The following is a 20741-nucleotide window of genomic DNA, read 5'->3' as shown; positions in this document are numbered from 1 at the left end:
TATTAAGAATTGCCGCTCTTGCATTGACCTAACCATGCAGTGTAGAAAGCCATACAACTATCAAAGATTTTAATAGCCATCCAATGAACCAATCACAATTCACAGTATTCTATGCATTTAACATGCACATGAAAACCCCTTAGCAAAAAAACCAGTGGGGATACATGGAACTTCTTTAAAATTAAAATTTTTTGTAAAACTGAAAAACTGGGTTTCACTTGTTATGATGATTATGATGAAACTCTTCATCTGTAAAATGGACACATAAATAACTATGATTATTGATGATATCAACTGTACAGGAATCTAGTGTTTAACATTCAAGTGGGGGATTTTGATTGTTCCCTTGGACTGACTGGATGACAAGCTAATACTCTTGGCCTTGAATGTACTTTCTGCTGACTCTAGCGCTCGGGAAGCCAGGAGGGCCATCTCTGAATGTAGTTGGAGACATGATACAGCCATCTGTGATGGAAAAAGCATTTGCATTACAACAATAATTTAATGATTCAAATAAATCAAGTAAATAAATAAAATATGGTAGTCAGAATGTTCTTAAACGACGTAAGTCAGAGAGACGTAACTCCTGTAACCAACTTCTAAAATTATGAAGCATATCATCTACAATTATTGCATTACAATAATCCAATCAAAATCAGAATTGTTTGAGGCCTATCAAAATTTTATATGAAATCCACATTTATAAGTGGTGGACTCTTATATAATTATTTATTATGATTGGAACATTGTAGGATTGTAGCAAAAAAAATTGCAAGTTAAATGCACCCCAAAATTACATATGAAGATGAGAAATGCAATAGGATTTTTGCTTACCGTGTAGCACTCTCTATCCGTATCCGAATCAGCCGCTTGAAGGGCTCTTGTACGGATCCATTCAAGCCCTTCAGAAATTTCAAGATTTCCTTCAGCCAAGGAAGATGCAATATAAGAGGGATGAAGAGCCACAAGCACACATGAAGCTGCAAAAAGGACAGCTCTTCTGACATATCCTTCTTTGTGATGACTTACATCCCTGAGTTAAGTTAACAAAATCAGGGTAAATGGCAGATTAGCAAATTATGTAAATTTGAAGATTTGAAATACTATGGATAATAAGCATAAACCACCACTGAATGACCAAAACATGACACCTCTTTTATGTAGACAAGCGTGTGCACACACATACATCCATCAGGACCATGTTAAAGAGATCAACTAGCTTGCCAATATATATGTATCACTAGAGACTAGCTGGCTAATCTCATAAATGCTACCTCCAGGATCTGGAATGGTGACAGAATATTTAAATTTTGATAATGAGTGATGTACCTGGATCTTAACATATCAAGAAGAGGGGGAGCCAATGCAGATGCTTCTGGATGCAAGGATGCACATTTCATACAAACACCAAGCATGTAGATGAGTTTTCCAAGGACAATAAAGTCTCTACCAAGCAAATCAACACCATGCCTTTTCTTATCAAATCCCTGCATAGCTGGAAGCATAAATGCCGCTGCGTATAGAGGAAACTTATTCTGAGACCATTCAATTTGGTTTTCTTGTATATTTCCCAATCTAAGGCTCCATCGGCGTGTCTTTCCTCTTTTTAACTGACCAGGCTTTAGTGGAAGTTCTCTCTCATATCGGTTTGACCAGTTCAGAAGGGTTCCTGTACCTGAGATCTCTCTCCAGGATCCAGCTCCCGGAGGTCCCGCATTGCTAGGCAAGAACCAGGGTTGAGGTTCTGAAATGGTTGATATGAGAGGCCCTATTTGATGTTTAGGTTTCATAATTTTAGCATTGGCAAGCTCCTCAGCTGCCTGAGTCATGACATCAAGTATCATTATGCGTTGACTAACATCTACATTAGGTGAATATAATAATTTGTTTAGAGTTTCAAGAGATTCAAATGGACGTGTGACAACCAATGCTATCAGAGCTCTTTGCCGCTTCTCTTCAGCTGACTCTTCCTCACCTTCTACTGTCACATCAGAGCAACGAACCTGTACAAGAGTTCGACCAAGATCACCTGCTACATGTGTTAGTTCATCTGGTGATGCTCGTATAAGACTTTCAGCAACATCAAGTGCCCTCTCCACCTGCAGTGTAAAAACATAGAGAATTGATTAAGTCTATGTTTCTTTTGTTAAATTCTCCAGAAATCAGTTGACCGCCTTCTCTAATAATCTATATCTGTCATGTAAATTCCAACAAGGGAAAATTTCACAACAAAATCGACAACCAGGGAGTTGAAATGGTTTCTAAAATTGGTTTAAGCTATAAGCAAGTCAATTGTGCTGCCCAAAGGGTAAAAGGAAAAGAAAAAACCCAATAAAGTAGCTGATATCAAAATTTTTAACAGTTTTTACTGGAAGAGTCCTTATAATGAGTATCAAAATTTAAACCTCATAGATACCACAACCTGAATAGTTTGATCACTAATCTTAGAATAACAACTGAAAAGAATGAACAGTGAACTCAAACAACTCACCCCATCAGCATCATCAGATTTCCTTAAGGCTCCAACTACATCAACCAGCTGTGAAATTTTTCTTTTCAAATCTGTATCATCATCAGTCAAGTCATATGGCTGCAAAGAGGAGTCACTTGAATCAGAATTTTCACTTGCATCCTCATCATCATTTTCATCAGAGGTCGATTCATAATTTAGAGTAGATGGATCAATAATCTCATCTGGATCAACCAAACTGAATTCAGAGGATTTCTTGCTTTTACTCTTCACATTACTGCCTTTCCCACCATCAACTGGGTAAGTGAAGTCCTTGGTTAATGTGAGGGTGGTTGATGTCCCCGTTTCATCAACTTGCTTTTCTGCATTTGAGATTGACAAGGTCCCTTTCTCAGTGGTGGTTAATCCAAACTCCCAGTCAATGCTCTCCCCATTGCAGCTATCATCAAGATATAGAGGGTTTTTTGGGTCAACTACTTTAGAGAATACTAAAGCAATAGTGCTAGCCATTTTTCGTACTAGGTCTGCAGGGCTCTCCAGTCTACCTGTCAACAATAAAGACAAGATTTTTTGTGCAAAATTAAGCCACCAGCTAAAATCCAAGATAATCCGGTAGCAAAAGTTACAAGAAGTTACAGCTGACTCCTTCAAGAATTGAGTGCATCGTATCCTTTGTCTTATCTAGTTCCTCTTTGGACATCTTCTCCAGGCAAAGGCCTACAGCTGCAGTTATATCTGTATTTTAGTTAAGGGGAAAGGGAGCATGGAAAGTGAAAGGCAAGAAAAGGAATGAAAAGGGAAGGGGAGGCAGGGTTGGAGGTGTCTAGAACGTTTAGAAGAAAGTAACTACAAGGTATGACATTTCCATGAAAGTAAAATGGAACCCTTGACTAAGATGAACTAATTCTATGATATATGAAACTTTGATTCCCAACAGTAAAATTGAAGATTCTACTACTTGCATGTTCAATAATTGTTAACCAAGTTAAGAACTTTCAATTTAGCATGTGGAAGTAGAAGGATACAAGCTTGCTGCTCCACTGGGGCTGATCGTACAAAGTCTCTTTTTGACCATACTGCAGTCAGGCGTTGCACTGTGTCTAAAAGACCATTGGTGGTTTCATGACCTTTTGTTTGTGAATTGGTAATGGGTGGACATTCAAGAACAGCAAATTGCAAGATCCACCGCAGGCAACAAACAGGAAACACTTTCCATAGTAAAAATTTGTCAACAAACATGGACCTGAGAGAGAAAAAGTATGAATAAGGACATCAGCTATAAACAGAAACAAGGAAGTACAATTCAGCATACAAATATATATATGTATATACATACATATGTCTTTTTGTTTATTGATGCCAAATAAAGTGAATTCCTAAATTGCATGGATTTATAATAAAGTAATATGATGAGAAATATTCATTTATCTATCGATTATGAAAGACTTCTGTATTACACAGCAATTTGCATATAGCACAGTTCACATAGAGAAAACAAGAAGAAACTGATTATAGTGGGACATCCAAATTTCAATTTCTTTATGGATAAATATAAAACCAAATAAGGAAAAAAAAAAAAAGAAAGGGGTTTCTTTCCTGCAATTTATTGAGACCATCTAGTTGCATGCAAATTATCATAGTTAATACAACTAATTATAACAACTTATGACTATTTGATTGTCATTTTGTCTGCTCCTGAATGGCCTAGATGCAATAAAGGGAACATTCCAATTGAATAAGCACATTGTCAGCTATACTTGGTCAAAGAAATCAACACAACAAATGTTCACTGACCTGATTGATGACTGACGTTTTAGTAGATGATGAAACAATATCCAAAGAACCCAATAAGCTTCAATATCACTTGCATGTTGCGTTGCAAGCTGACGCAAAAGCTGTTCAGAAATTCTTTCAACAGTGTAGGGGTCTGTAATTGATTCCATTATCTTTAACCAAAATTGGGATTCAGTGTTTGAATCAAATACATCTGTGTCATCTACATCAGTTTTAGGAGATAAGCGACTTCGAACATGTCTAATAATCTGGGGAGTTACTTCACTTAACAGCACATCTGCAAGCAATGAATGTCATAACTTCAGTGTCAATTTCACTACCATCATGCTTGCCTAAAGTGGAAAAAAAAAAAAAAAAAACAAAGCAATTCTCTTCGGCTGTATGTGCTGGAATGAACAGAACATTTGAATATTATATTTGTCTTTAAAAGAACATTTGAACGGAACATGAAAATTCACGACAGAGCAGGAAGGGCTCTTATTCCTGTTTACCATCTTTGTCAGACTAATAGTGATGAATGTTCTTTTAGTAATTTAACCTTACACTACAATCTTTGGATTAAATAAAACATCCCTCTTGCCTCTTCGATTAGGATCCTAATATCACCATGTGCAATCTTGAGGTTGAGCTCGGCTTCTCCAGCTACAACTCACCTCAAATTTTCATAATTGCTAGCAGCATTTTGGATGCATAATAAACATTTAGCACCATGAAACACACAAAACACTAATATGTAATGAGATCACCTTATATGACATGAAATACCAGATTCTCTTCATCTTGTGCATAGATGAACAAATATTTTGCATTTATAAATCAGAAACTAAGGTGACTGCAAATGAGACTAATCTGTTTGGCTGAGAATTACCTAGTGGCATATTGCTTTGAACTATCTGGAAGAGCAAGGAGTAAAGAAAGGGTGGGAGAAGACAGTCACCTCATACAAATTGTTTTTAATTTAAAAAAATAAATATATAACTCAAAATGGAGCACAAGTCCACTTATTGGAGATGTATGAGCAAAATAAGAGAAATAAAATCTGAATCTAGTGCTTAATGTATCTCAGCCACCTGAAGATCCACGTCGACAGATGCGGGAAAATATTTCACCAACAAATGAAAAGTTTACATCCATGTCACTTTTATTAGACATCGCTAGTCTTTCTACCTTGCCAGTAAGAAGTTGAACACTGATCTGCTTGAAAAACAAACTGTAATACTCTTGTAAAGGAAAAATCATTACTAAAAGGCATTTCTAAAGAAAAACTTCCCGCATAAATAAGCTATCAAAAATTTAATTCCATGCTCCCCTGAAAGATTGGCAAAACATGTTCAGCATCTCTGACAGTCAAAGCATAAACAAATGGATAGATATTTATAAACAAACAGAAAAATTCCTGCAGCAGAAGTAAAGGATACTGTGATGAAAGTAAAGGCGGGGCTTTCAATCGTGCTTTGTCAGGAATAGATGTTACAATTTGTGCTACCCTAGACACAGCTGACGTGAGCCTTTCATTTATAATATCTTCTGATTGGTGGGAAACAGCAAATTCTATAGCCATTTTCAGCACCCCACCATTGTCAAGAAGGCAAAGTACAAGTAACCTGCATCAATTCAAACCATGTCCTCAGGTGGGCTATGAGTTTGCTATCATATCTCAAAATCTTTCATAAGAACTATACCATTTTGGTACAGTGAAATTATTACACTTCCGATGCTTATACCGTATCCGAATAATTACACATGTTGATCAACTCCTACTTAGAAAGCAGTGATCGCTAAAAATCAAGTTTAAATGGAGAAATTGAACTTAGATTTCAATAACCATTAATTTAAACAGAAAATATCCCAGCATACCTTTCTACATTGGACTGAACTGCATTAACATCAAGTAAATCCCTGCTGCAATGCTGTAGACAAGGAACTAAAATCTGAACAACTTCAGTTGAAAGTCCATTGACAAAGAAAACATCATAGACATGTTTCTTTGCTGAAAGAGGGAAACAAGTGAGCCAATTGGGAGCAATATCTGCATACAACAAATTCCATGAAAGAAAATACCAGATATGAGTCTTGCCAAAAACATTGATAAATTGGAACAAAAATGGAGAAAAAAATATTACTAAGTAACAAAACACGAGCCAATGTTGGAAATCCAGCTCCTTGATAAAATGCCTTCCACCAATCCTCCCTCTCATTTGGCGAATGAACCTTGGCATTAACAATCTTAACAAAAGAAAATAATAAAAATTCAAAAAAATAAAGAAAAAATAAAAAGGATACAAGTGTAAGAAAAAAAAACCTGGTCTTTGCAATGCTCGTCAATGCTCCCTGCAATTCCATAATAGAAATAAAAATAATAATCAGAAAAATTATAAAAAAAAAAAAAAGCTTTTAGTAAAAATAAAAAATTCTAACTTTCCTTTTATTGAAGTTAAAAAAATGAAAAAAATGAGGAAATTTATAATAATTGAATGGTTAAAGAGGAAAGCGAGGAGGAGTGACCTGAGATAAGAGAGGAATCGATAGGGAAAAGAAGAACAGCTAAAGAGTGAAGAGCGCAAATCACTTGCTCCGCGTGCTTTGCTCTTTCTATTTCCCTTATCACTTCGCCAACCTTCTCAAGTACTCTGCTCTCCACCGCTCTCCTCCTCTCCGTCTCCTCCTCCATCTCCGCCGCCAGCACTTCTCAGTTCTCTGTTTCGCTGTCTCCCAAGGCCAAAAATAATAAAATTTTCAAATTTATAAAAACGGCGTCGTTTAAAGAGAGTTACATCGGATTAAGTTTAAGTCGGTGGATTTAGTAAACGATGTCGTTTTAAGTTGTATTGGTACCATAACCCCTTTCTTTGCGTCGCGTTGAGCATATTTCGGTTACGCTTTTCTAATATCTTCTCTCTTCACATAATGGCGACTGCCGTCATAGCTCCGGAGCCGAAAAAGCTCCCTCGTCCCGGCCGGGGCGGGTTTCAAGCCCACGGCCTTACAGAAGAAGAGGCTCGAGTTCGAGCCATCGCCGAAATCGTCAATTCCATGGTGGAACTCTCACGGAAGAACCAAACAGTTGACCTAAACGCGATCAAATCCGCCGCATGTCGAAAATACGGACTTGCACGAGCCCCGAAGCTGGTGGAGATGATCGCGGCTCTTCCCGAGTCAGACCGTGAGTCCCTTCTCCCTAAGCTACGAGCCAAACCGGTCCGAACGGCCTCCGGAATAGCTGTCGTGGCGGTTATGTCGAAGCCGCATCGCTGCCCGCATATTGCGACTACGGGGAATATTTGTGTCTATTGCCCCGGTGGACCGGACTCGGATTTTGAGTATAGTACGCAGTCGTATACTGGATATGAGCCAACTAGCATGCGAGCAATTCGAGCCAGGTAAGCTTTTTCTGTTCTTTTTCCTTGCTTTTTTTTTTGGGAGTAATTATTAGCTTAGTTTGTGCTCGTTGATTTTCTGTTATGATTAGATCTAGCAATGCGATTAAAAATACTAAAATTCATAATTTTATACATGTTTTATACAAAAATTACGAATCATAATTCGTAATTGCTAAAATTTTATATCGTGTCAACTTTGTATTTTTTTTATTGTGCTTGTATCATGTTTTAGATTGTCAGGTCTAGTTATGATATGAGGAAACTTTTCTATTTTGAACATTTACTTAAATTTTGAAACTAATATACTAGGTTTTTTTGTTCATTGAATTCAATGGGAGCTGTATCCTGTCTGTTGAAGCTGGCATTTTGGTTTACTCGAGTTAGTTTGGCATTTTGGTTGCTGCTCATATCAGCAGCTTTTGAGAACCCAACTGTCATGTAAAATTTGAAGGCAGTGATGTTTCATGATTGTTGAGAATGAGAGAGAGAGAGGGAGAGAGATTTAGTTTTGCATTTGTTCGGTTCTTTCAGACTAAAGTCTGAGGAAAACTTGATGTATGATGATCCCAGGTATAACCCATATGTCCAGGCGAGAAGCAGGATAGATCAGCTGAAGCGATTGGGTCACAGTGTAGATAAGGTTTGAATTATTTTCCACATTAAGTATTTGCTTTTGTTTTATTGCATTGAGTTCTATTATATGGCATTCTTAACGGTATGTTTTTGGGATTTGCAGGTTGAATTCATCTTGATGGGTGGTACTTTCATGTCACTGCCCGCAGATTACCGAGATTATTTTATTAGGAACCTTCACGATGCTTTATCAGGACACTCTTCTGCCAATGTTGAAGAGGCAGTTGCCTACTCCGAGCATAGTGCAGTAAAGTGCATTGGAATGACAATCGAAACGTGAGTTATGATGTAGCATTTTGAGATATGTTCTCTACTTTTTAGTCTTTTGAGAATTGTCAGGCTTAGTTTAATTTCTAGTTATTGGGACGCAAAACTGGTATAATTAGTAGTTTTGTAGACATTTATCAGTATTAATGGTTTTTTAATTTTCAAAAAAGAGGTTACTAGGTATGCTGGCATTTGTTATGCTGTTGCATAAAACTAAGCAGTAGTGTCAGTATTTTTGTAACAATAGTGTTTAGAGTTGAAAATATGCTTTTCTTGCAGTTTTCTGTATGAGAAATATGTAATAAAAATTTGTTTGATTTTGAATTATCTTGTTGATCATCTCATACACCGCATAATTAATAAAATGTTGACTTCTTTTGGTTCTAATCTATAGTAGGCCAGACTACTGCCTTGGCCCTCATTTGCGTCAAATGCTTTCTTATGGTTGTACACGACTGGAGATTGGAGTTCAAAGCACATATGAGGATGTCGCTCGTGACACTAACAGAGGACACACGGTTGCTGCAGTAGCGGATTGCTTTTGCTTGGCAAAGGATGCTGGCTTCAAGGTATCTCATTACCCTGCCATACATGCTATTCTCTAGGGTGAGAAAGTTATATTTCCTCTAGTTATCTTTACATAGCAAAAAGAATCCCCCTTTCTCCTCTTCTTCTTCATTGCCCAACCTCCTGTCTTTTCCCTTTCGCATGTAGCACAGCCATTGAACAAATCAAAGAATCTTTTGAACTGCAAACGGCATTGTCTATCACAAACCATATATCAAATTGACTAAAATCAACTTTCATTGTGATGCGTATGTGTCTTAATTATCAGTGTTTGCATTTTATGCATTTAGGTTCTTTCAATTTTATCCTCTATTTGCTGAACTTTGTCATTGCTTTTCTGGAGGTTGTTGCTCATATGATGCCTGATCTTCCTAATGTTGGTGTTGAGAGAGACTTGGAAAGTTTTAAGGAGTTTTTTGAGAGCCCTTTATTCCGGTCTGATGGACTTAAAATTTACCCCACCCTTGTAATTCGTGGAACTGGCCTCTATGAGCTTTGGAAAACTGGCAGGTATAGTTATCTGTAATTCCTTTGTTAGAGATTCCATGGGTCATTAGTTTTCTTTGGATTTCTGGTTCATTTCTGGTTTAAGAGGAAGTATTTATTATAATTATTTAATTTTGCAGGTATAGAAATTACCCACCTGAGCAGCTTGTTGACATTGTGGCAAGGATCTTGGCCATGGTACCTCCTTGGACACGTGTTTATAGGGTCCAGCGGGATATTCCTATGCCTCTTGTTACTTCAGGGGTTGAGAAAGGAAACCTTCGTGAACTAGCTTTAGCTCGTATGGATGACTTGGGCTTGAAGTGTCGGGACGTTCGAACACGTGAAGCAGGAATCCAGGTAAGGAGAACAATGTTGCTCCTGAGGAATCTGTTCATGCTGAAAAGCAATATAATATTTTGAGAATGTAATAACATGTTTATTATTGGATTCAGGACATTCACCACAAAATTAAACCAGAAGAGGTTGAGCTTGTTCGACGTGATTACACAGCAAATGAAGGTTGGGAAACATTTCTGTCCTATGAAGATACACGCCAGGTACTGCAAGGACCCTCTCTTTCTATTGGGGGGGGGGGGGGGGGTGGTGCGTCAGACACGAATATCTATTTCATATCTCTTGTTAACTGGCCCAATTGCATGGTCTTTACTGTATTAGTGTATAAATATTATATCATACCTAATTTGAAAAATGAAAAATGCTTGTATTTCTTGATACAATGTCTTTTACATTGCAGCTTGTCTGTGCTAAAACATAATTTGCCTTATTGTTTTGGATGCAGGATATTCTTGTTGGGTTGTTGCGACTGCGAAAATGTGGCCGGAACACTACATGCCCTGAACTAATGGGGAAATGTTCTATTGTCCGTGAACTTCATGTGTATGGAACTGCTGTTCCAGTTCACGGCAGGGATGCTGACAAACTGCAACACCAGGTAATGATTAAATTTTTGGTAATAAAACATAACCTAGAAAGAACAGAGTTAAATAGAAGTTGCCCTATTTCTTTTTTGAGCAATGTCTGGAACTTGTCTTTAGCCAGGTCATCAAGTAACCTTTTGGCTAACTGCTCGTATTTTTCCCTTCATTGCAGGGTTACGGTACGCTTTTGATGGAAGAAGCAGAGCGAATTGCTCGCAGAGAGCATAGATCAACAAAAATAGCTGTAATCTCTGGTGTAGGAACACGCCATTATTATAGGAAATTGGGGTATGAGCTTGAAGGGCCTTACATGGTGAAATATCTTGTTTGACTAAGCTAGTTTTGGATGTAACACAATTTTGTATGCTCATATATGGAGGATTTGTCAAATTTTAGTAGCACATAAATCATTAATTTGTGATAGCAGAGTGAGCTTGTTCTATTTTTTGTCTCCATGAAGTCAAAAACTGATGTTGCTATTCACGGCGATTTCAAACATAATACAATAATATGACACGAAAATAATATGAATAAAATATATAAAAATGATATGAATTAAAATTTTAGTAAAAATTATAAATAAGTTTAATAAAATCAAAATTATATATTTTTATATTTTCATATCGATATAAATTATGATATATAATTTTTGTAATTGTCGTATAAAATATGATATGAATTATTAATATTTTATACAGCATAAATATATAAATTAATTAGACGTAAATCATTAATTTGTGATAGCAAAGTGAGCCTGTTCTATTTTTTGTCTCCATGAAGTCAAAAACTAATGTTGCTATGCATTGGCAAATTTGTCAAGACAATTTCAAATACAATGACATGAAAATGATATGAATAAAAAAATATAAATATGACATGATTTAAAATTTTAATAAAAATTATAAATAAATTTAATAAAATTTTATATTTTATATTTTCGTATTGACACAAAATATTATTTTAATTTTTATAATTTTTATATCAAATGTAATTTAAATATATAAATTATCAATATTTTATACAATATAAATATATAAATTAGCATATGTGTATTCAGAAATTTCAATGACATGCAAGAATGTGAAAACATTTTTTTGAAATTTTCGGCTTGAAGCAATAAGAAGGTGTTCGTTTCCAGGCCCATTTCATTGTTTCTCCACCGGTCTTAAGCCCATATATACTAATTGAAAACAATTGATGCCAGCAACCTATTAAGGTTTCCCTGATTTTTTTTTTATCACAAAAATATATGTAAAAAATTTCACAAAAATCTCTAAAAATCATAAAAATAATAAAAAAGTATCATCAAATATCAATTTAAAAATAAATTAAAATTCACATTAACAAAATAAAATAAAAATTTTCTATCAAATCAAAACTAAAAATATACTAATAGATATACACATTTAGTCATTTACAATTATTATTAATTATGATAATAAAGAATAAACAATATAATCATATTGATTTATTATAATTTAAATTTTAAATTTTATTTATCATTTCAATAAATTATATATGCTATATACGCTAAGGTTTTATAATTTGAAAAACAAAATAAATTAAATTAAATTAAATAATACATTTAAAATATTTACGTATTTTATGCATAATATACTTATTGTTTGACAAATGATATAATGCATGAAATTATTATATTCATACTTAATTTTATTTTTTAATACAATGCTAGAAAGATGGAGATTAACATTAATATTTATAATAACAAACATTTATTTAGCATTAAATAAAATAATTTAAATATTAATTTTTTATTTTAAATTTATACCTTATAACAAAAGTTATCTCCAGCGCCAATTTATTGTGCCACCTCTCCTAAAAAAAATTTGATGGTTAAAATTAAGAAAAAAATTAAGAACAAATTTGTGAAAAATTTTTGCATGTATTTATTCCACATGCCAATATAACATTATAAAAGCTAAATTTTTTTTTACTCATTTCACTTTTTTAATTTAAAAAAATATATCTTTTCCAAAACCTAACTATAAGATTTTGATGCCTTAAAAATGTAGAATATATGTGACTCTGATAATATTTCATGTACTGAAGTTGACAAAAGTGAAAACTATGTCTTAGTTAGAAAGTGTACGTGTTTCTGTTTTATGACTCATATTTAACAGCCTTTTCAAAACAATCTTATTATTTTTACCCTTACTTGATTTACATTTGTAACATTCCTTAGCAAAGATGATCTTCGTAAAGTTGTGACTAATACCAATAGCCATAAAATAATCTTTTGTAACTATAAACCAGTCATTGAACATATATACTGACATGTTAACATACATTTGGTTGTGCAAACATATATATGTTTTTTAATGTTTTCCTTAAAGAACATTTTGTACTTGATTGCATATTGTCAATTTCTAGAATATTTTTTATTCTAAATAGTAATGCATGTTGGTTTCAAAACATCCACAAATTAATTTCAGTTATAATTTTGGAAAATGTGGTTTTTAAATTGTTTTAGCTGTAGCTTTATGTTTACGTAATTTGATGGGTTGCAACTTATTGAATTTGAAAAAAAAATGAAAAAAACAAGTATTTTTATCAATATTATTTGAAATTATGATTAGTTGAGGTCAAGGCTAGGTCTTTACCAGGAATATGGGATTGAGGCAAAGCATTACATCCTCATTATTAACTTTATATTTTTGTATTTTATTGATTCAAGCAAAATTTTTTCTTTTTATGGTTTTTTTTTTCATGGTTCACCTCTATAATGTTTATTTTGTAGTTTTGATTTCCTTATAAAATAAACACTTTGTGGGGTTTAACATGTAACAGTTATGATTTCTTTCTATAAAACTTTTAAAATGCTCTAAATTTGTTCTTACATGCCTAAATTAAATCTAAGTAGTCTGTTGCTTATACCAATTGGGATATACGGCTCGTCTTAGATATAATTTATGCATGTTGTGATTGCATTATGATTTTAACTTTCAGACGATCCACAGTTTAAGCTAATGAAATGCACAAAAAAACATTTATACAATTATTTTTTTATTATATATTTTTTAATATTTAAACTAATACACAATTGTATTTTACTATCGCAAATAAAACTGCAGGCTTGAAGTTTTAACATAGAGATCTAGTTATAAGGAATTCCTTTTTTAATTGATTAGATATTGTGTGAAAGTAAGTATTTGAAGAGGGTTGATAATGCAACTCAATAAGCAAAAGAATTGTCATAGTGTATGAATCTTTGCCATTACTGGAAGTTTCGATGTCATTTGAATTTTGTGTTGGTAATTTTTATTGTTCTGCTTTCCTTTTATGTGAAATTTCTTTGAATTATTTACAAAATTCTATGGAAAGGCATTACAAATTTATAATTATAACGGTTGTTGGAATTTATTTACTTCTGTCACCAAGAATTCAAAATCTGCCTCAGGATTCTTATTGATATTGGTAAGTGGATTGTGCTTTGATTTATCAATAAGCTATTAAACCTGAACTGAAAGGTTTTATGTTAGTCCTTGTGGCATGTACTATACACTTTCGCACAAAGGCTTTAATTAATGCAATGAATTGACCTGTAATTTCTTGCATGCAAGCAAACAGTGACTTTGATGCTAAACTTATGATTATGCTTCTGGGTCAATATTCAACTAAGATAACTACATTTATAAATCATTTGTTACAATGTGATTACCCAGGTTAACAAAAGGCTTTCATTCCCTTTTTCTTTCCTATAAACATGCTATTATGGTAAGTTGGTTATGATGTGTTTTAATATTTCCATCATCATTAGACTTGCAAGAGCTCATATAGGGCCAAAGCCTACAACTAATTTATTTGTGGCTGTAATGGTATGTAAAACCATGTATAGATATGATAGCATTGATAACAAAGAAAAGGTGAATTTTTTTTCTTTTAATTGATGTCTTTATAAGTTTATTTATTATTGATTATAATATTTATTATTTATTATTTATGAATTATAATACTATAAGACTAACTATAATTTATTAAAAATAAATTACAAGCTATTTATTAATATATAAGTTGATTATGACTGTGATGATTGTTGTTACAGTAATACGTTACTCTAATAAAAAAAAATAATACAACTCCACGACGTAACGGGGACAACCTATATTATTTTATTAAAATAAACTCTTAAAATTTTTAATTAATTATAGTAACAATTAAAATACGTATAAAAATATAATTCAACAGTCTAACAGGCAATAATAGCCAGTTGACTTTAAAAACCGTTTCGAAACTGGCAGATGCAAGCCAACAAGCAAGCAACTACCCCACCCAAAACCCAATGCCCGTAATCTTAACTGCTCAAATATAGAAATAATAATTTAAAATATAATAAGATGATATAATATTAAAATAATATAAAAAATATATTATACAATTTAAAATTTTAATAAAATTATAAATATATTTTTTATATTTTAATATTCATGTAAATTATAACATATAATTTAATAAAAATTAAAATATATATTTTAATTTTTGTATAAAATATAATATTAATATACAAAATATTAATATTTTACACCCTAAAAATATAAAAATAATCATGTCCCAGAGAAAGTCGAAAATAAATTATTTTTGAATTCAAATCAAAACACAAATCCGCTGGCAAATTCTCCCTTCTCCTTTTGTATTTTTCTTCTTTTTTAATAAGTGTTTGATGGATATTAGGTTTCCACGAGACCTTCCTGTCTGCGTCGTCTTCAGTCGAAAGACCTTTCTTTGTTCAATGAACATCAAACGTTGATTGACTATTAAGAAAAAAAACAAAACCCAGAGTTTAAATTCCACTGTTTTTTCTCCTTGTTTTACATTATTGTTGTTAGTGTGTTGAATTTGGCCTAAGCAAAGGGAAATCATGGATTATTTTGAGCTTTATGCAAGTTCCTCTTACCAGGATTACATTAAGGTTCTTGAAGCTGACATTCAACATGCCAATATGCTGTGAGTTCACTCTCTTTTTCTCCTTTTTTTTGTTGTTGTTGTTGTAGGAAATTGGACTTGCTTGAAGTTGAATGGTACTTGAAATTTGATGGGATTCTTTGGGAATCTAGTTTTGATCATGGTTAGTACTGGGTTTGCTGTCTGTTATGAGTTATCATACAACCATCTGGAAAAGATTGAAGCTTTATTTTTATTCATGTGCTGAAAAGGCCTCCTTTGCATTTCTGTTAAGAATTGCTTGATGTTTTCTATCGTAAAAATATATATATATATATAAACAGTCGTTGACAGATTCATGGAAAAAAAAAATTTCCAAGCAAAATATTTGATTGGGTTTTTACAGAGTTTCAGGGATCAAGCTTTTATTTTTAGAAAATCTGCAATTTGTATGATCATGTCCTTTGCTTTTGACCAGACAATCTAAAATATGGCATGAATATGATATAAAAATAGGACACAAAGATGACACGGCTTAAATTTTAGCAATAACTATATGTAGGTTTAACAAAATTAAAAAAATGTATTTTATGATTTTGAGTCGACACAAATTGTAACACGTAATTTTTATGTAAAACACAGTATGAATACATGAATTTTAATATTTTACATAATACGAATATAAAATTGCCAGGTTATACAGTAATAATTCATAATTTTTGTAACATTACTTCTCAATTTGCACGGTAATATTTCAATTCTACTCCTTTTTCTGTTTTTGACTATATTTTTATATTTTTATAAACTGTTGTTAGAGCGGCTTCTATTCCAAGAGCTAAGGGGGATGCACGTCTTCAAATGAAGCTGGTTTACAATCATTTGGCACCCATTGTCCTGTTTTTTCTTCAATGGTTGAATTGCTCATGTTCATGTCTACTTTCAAGTTATCTAAACCTATTTCACATTGTTGTGTATCAGGTCAGTTAACTTGTACTAAATTATTTACGGGTTTCTATTTTGAATTCTATGATTTAGTTTTACTCCATTTCATCTTGTCATTGTTGTTGTTTTGCTTGCCTCTTCTTACAATTTTCATTAAGAAGATGAAAGCAATTATTGTTAATGAAACTTGTTTGCTTGTTGATTTATGTTTATAGGTATGCTCAGATGGCAGGCCAAGTATCTCTTCATGTAGAAGGAAAGCGACCGTAAGGGAATTCTACTGTATGTGAAGTGGACTAACATCTCTCTCATATTGTTTTGCTCTTAATTTATTCTATATTTGGTGATTTAAGAGTAGAAAAGAAGTGAGAATAACAAAAGAAAGAATTTAAGTAAGATATTATTTCTCTTGTTTTTTTGTTGGCATAAATGAGGCCGTAGCCTAGGGATAGGGGAAGTGATTGTAGGTGTTAGGATTTGAATCCCAAACTTGCTAGATCTCACCTCTTAAGGGTAGTTGTATGAACCAACTGGACTAAGTCTCAGGTTCATATTTCTCTTGTTTTTCGCGTCTCTGTTCCCTTGACTATCCAAACAAGAGGAAGAATTGAACTATTCACGTTTCTAAATCTAAATAAACTGGTAAATGCCAATAGTCTGTTTGTAAAGAATTACATCTTCATCATGCACAACATTGTAGCAGGTCTCTTTGGTCTGTATTCTTAATTCAGGAATCCTGTAATTGAGTTTATATACATTAATCTCGTCTGGTCTGGACCACAATCCAATCCTCCTGGAAGCCTAAACCATTTGTCTTAAAAGATTGAATTGTCTTCTTTAGAATTTATGCTTTAAATTTGGAATAGAACAGGAAGGCATTCATATTATCAGAATTCATAGAGTTACTGATGTAAAATTGCAGCTGTCATATTACCATCTCTTCAGCATCTTCATGATGATCTTTCGGAGCTTGATGCAACTGCAGAGGAAGATCACTGCTTTGAGATGGTTGTAAAGAAGAAATTAGATGATAAGAGGAAAGTATCAGATGTGGAGTTGGAAAGAGAAGATGAATGTGGAATCTGTCTGGAACCATGCAGCAAAATAGTTTTGCCAAATTGCTGCCACGCAATGTGTATCAATTGTTACCGTGACTGGTATGTTATGCCTCATTTTTCCTGGTCGTGGACCTTGGCCCTCCGTTAATATACTATAATTGAGAAAATCCTTATCCTTAACTCTGAATCACTCTTTCTTCCTTTGTTTTTTCTTGCCTTTCAGGAGCTTAAGATCAGAATCTTGCCCATTTTGTCGTGGAAGTCTAAAAAGAGTAACTTCTGGGGACTTGTGGGTTCTTACACGCAGTACTGATGTGGTTGAAACTCAAACTGTGGTAAAGGAGGATATGTTGCGCTTCCATTTGTTTATAAACCGGCTGCCTAAGGATTTGCCTGATGCCCTGTTCTTAATGTATTACGAGTATTTAATCTAATCCGCTAGGAGAAAATTCTGATGTACAGAGAGAAAATTGCCAACAGCTGGATGTACATATATTCTGGTGAGATTCTGATTTCACATTGAGAATTTCAATTCCACAATATGTTTTTAGCAAAATAATGTATATGATCATGTAAGATCCGCAATTATTAACATATTAATTAAGTCTGTAGCATCTCCCAGCCTTAAAATTTATTTTTGTTAATCAAAGATGGAGTGTTGGAGTATTTCTATTTATCTGTCATGTCATATAGGCCTGAGTCGAACATCCAATTGCTTCGATTTGAAGTATCCAGAGGATGTCTTATATATATTAGGATCATCACTTAACTGGAAAATTGTTGGATGCCCTGAGATGGTTAACATTTTTAAGCCTGAGTTTCCATTAATAGTTAACTTCTTGCTTATGAGCATTAGACTTTGGAGAGCTTCAAGTCTGAGGATGACAGTTTATTGAAGCCTTATAGCTTTGTTTGCAATTTCATATTGATAATAATAGGGAAAGTTAATGTCATATGCTGCAAGTTGGTGGCAGTTCCAAATTTAAGGAGGATGAAGAAAACCAGCATTGCTTGAATGTGTATTTTGAAATGCCAAGGAGCAAGAAAAATGGTGCAGTAAACAACTACCAACATTAGACCCACAACTGAGTTTCTTCTTTAATATACTTCATAAAAATGGCAGTTCCTTAAATTTTAATAGAAAAGTGACTAGATCAAAGCTCTACTTTTACTTATATATTTGTGGTGTTTATAATTCGGTTTTAACCAAATTAACCGATTGAATTTATTTAATTTAATTAATCGATTAGTTATCAAATTAATTTCAGTCAGTTATTAAAAATGATTTTAAAAATTTTTCAATTTTTAGTCAATTCAATTAAAAATTTGAGTTAATTGAATTAATGGAAATTTTTACTCAAATATAATAAAATTTATATATAAAACTAAAAATATATGAATTTGCCCATTTCATTTCAAGTGATTAAAGTTTTTAATTTGATACTCTAGCGTTTGAATATTTTTGTTGGTAATTTTATTTCATTAATTTTACATATGAGAAATTAAAAATTAAAAATTTAATTTAATTTAATGTATTTGATTATTCAGTTAATAACAAAATTAATTGAATTAATCATTTTGATTTGTTGAAATTAAAAAATTTGATTTGATTAATAAAAATAAAATAATATAATTCAATTAATTCAATTTAAAATTTACTAAACTGGCAAATAAACACTCATAATTTGCTTCACAATAGGTGGCTGCAAGTTGCTAGCTAGTCACTTAGTTGCAAAACAAGAAGAACCGGTCCTTCATGATTTCTGGCTGATCACAGAAAGGGGAAATGTCAGTGAACATACCACACTTGCCATTGCTAATGAAATCCAGTAGTAATCTTGATGCTAAGTTTCTGCTTAAATGGTTAACAGATTCATTCTACTGAGATTTGCATTGGCTTTTCGTGATTAATCACAAGTACATTATTGTTATAACCACTCTGAACATGTTTTGCTTAGATGAAAATCTCTGTTAAGTATCAGTTAAAAAACCTACAAATATTAATTTAAATCTGAATTAAAATTTTAAATTTTATAATATTATATATTAATTAAAATAATAAAATCGAATATGATTTGAATCGTTATTACTTATTTTAACAATAATGATGCGAATTCACCTTTAACTAGCGTAAATTTCACCTCGATAGTGTTGCCTTGGATCTTATGGTAGAGTGGCAAGAATGGCAAAGACAATGATAGAGCCACAAATTCAATCACTGGCCGTTCATCGGAGTAAAGGTTCGTAGGGTGATGAAAGTTGGTGCCGTAGGGAGTAAGGGTGTAAATGATACATTAATATTCGTAAGTTATTCGGATTCGATTCGAAGAAAATTCGAATTCGGTTCGAAGAAAATTAGAATTCGGTTCGATTATTATCGAGTTAAGCTCGAGTTCGAGTAGTTTGATTTATCAATCGAACCGAATTCGAATATTCTTATATCCGACTCGAGTAGCTCACGAGTCTAATCGAGTTTTTATATTTAAATATATATTTATTATTTTAATTAATAAAATATTTCGAGTATGAATTCGAGTTCAAGTTCGAGCATGAATAATCGAACTTGAATTCGAGTTCGAGTTCGAGCATAAATAATCGAACTATTGTCGAGTATACGAATCGAGTTTATTTTTACATATTAATCGAACGAGCTCAAGTAGCTCGAATTTGATCACGAATCGACCTCGAACTTGAAAAATAAAATTCGATCGAGCTCGAGCCGATTATCAAACCCAAAAGTTGTGAGTCGAGCTCCTCACTATTCGACTCGACTGTGCTCGACTCGATTACACCCCTAATAAAGAGGCTTACTTGACACATTGATTATAAGACGAATTAATTAAATTAAATATTAAATTTGATATATAATTTTTTTTACGTAACATATATGATATAAATGACATGTTTATTTAAAATTTTTTTAATAAAATTACATATTTCAATTGAAATTAAAATTATAATAAAATAATTTTAAATATACATTAAAAACAATAAACTAATCAAATCAACATTCAATTATACAAAATTCAAATTCACATTTGTAGAACTTAAAATCTAATATATATCAAAATATTTCCCATTGCAATGGAAACAGTACTTAATTGGCGACAATTCGAAACTGGTCAACATGAATTGGTAAATTGCTTTAGGAAACCGGCCAATACTGCAATAATTAATTGAATTTTTTGCTAGACCGTTTACAAGACAAGGTAAAGGCCACGTGTAAGAATTCCACAATACTCCAAAACGAAAATTTAATATCGCTGCAATGTTATTTCTAAAAAACCATGCATCAAAGATATAT

General features: G+C 32.8%; 3 protein-coding genes across 4 annotated transcripts; 2 read left to right on the top strand and 1 right to left on the bottom strand.

Moving 5' to 3' along the window:
• Positions 1 to 42: 42 nt before the first annotated feature.
• EMB2423 (telomere length regulation TEL2 family protein) lies at positions 43 to 6955 on the bottom strand. The gene is made up of 13 exons (XM_022914303.2): positions 6770 to 6955; positions 6567 to 6595; positions 6388 to 6490; positions 6122 to 6293; positions 5683 to 5868; positions 5335 to 5474; positions 4265 to 4541; positions 3496 to 3713; positions 3107 to 3205; positions 2492 to 3015; positions 1330 to 2099; positions 835 to 1033; positions 43 to 465 (listed from the first exon to the last, which is right to left on the bottom strand). Exons 1-13 carry the CDS (start codon positions 6933 to 6935, stop codon positions 307 to 309), a joined length of 3042 nt encoding a protein of 1013 aa, XP_022770038.2. The 5' UTR covers positions 6936 to 6955; the 3' UTR covers positions 43 to 306.
• Positions 6956 to 7099: 144 nt separating this feature from the next.
• On the top strand, positions 7100 to 10980 carry LOC111313646 (elongator complex protein 3). The gene is made up of 9 exons (XM_022914319.2): positions 7100 to 7644; positions 8215 to 8284; positions 8381 to 8553; positions 8939 to 9113; positions 9455 to 9621; positions 9738 to 9957; positions 10053 to 10157; positions 10400 to 10552; positions 10711 to 10980. The coding sequence occupies exons 1-9, from the start codon at positions 7172 to 7174 to the stop codon at positions 10867 to 10869; spliced, it is 1695 nt and encodes a 564-aa protein (XP_022770054.1). The 5' UTR covers positions 7100 to 7171; the 3' UTR covers positions 10870 to 10980.
• Positions 10981 to 15119: 4139 nt separating this feature from the next.
• Positions 15120 to 18103, top strand: LOC111317853 (E3 ubiquitin-protein ligase AIRP2-like). Of its 2 annotated transcripts, none has more exons than XM_022920332.2 (5): positions 15120 to 15500; positions 16253 to 16415; positions 16595 to 16661; positions 17302 to 17536; positions 17661 to 18103. In XM_022920332.2, exons 1-5 carry the CDS (start codon positions 15415 to 15417, stop codon positions 17869 to 17871), a joined length of 762 nt encoding a protein of 253 aa, XP_022776067.2. In that variant the 5' UTR covers positions 15120 to 15414; the 3' UTR covers positions 17872 to 18103. The 2 variants fall into 2 exon arrangements, with proteins under 2 accessions (XP_022776067.2, XP_022776074.2); XM_022920339.2 differs by having other exon boundaries at positions 15488 to 15621.
• The last annotated feature ends 2638 nt before the right edge of the window (positions 18104 to 20741 follow it).

This window comes from Durio zibethinus, chromosome 9, assembly GCF_047325235.1.
Source record: "Durio zibethinus cultivar Kanyao isolate XHJ-2024 chromosome 9, ASM4732523v1, whole genome shotgun sequence".
Taxonomy (NCBI): Eukaryota; Viridiplantae; Streptophyta; class Magnoliopsida; order Malvales; family Malvaceae; genus Durio; species Durio zibethinus.
Note: the sequence above shows the minus strand (reverse complement) of the source record. Positions and strands in the feature narration are given on the sequence as shown.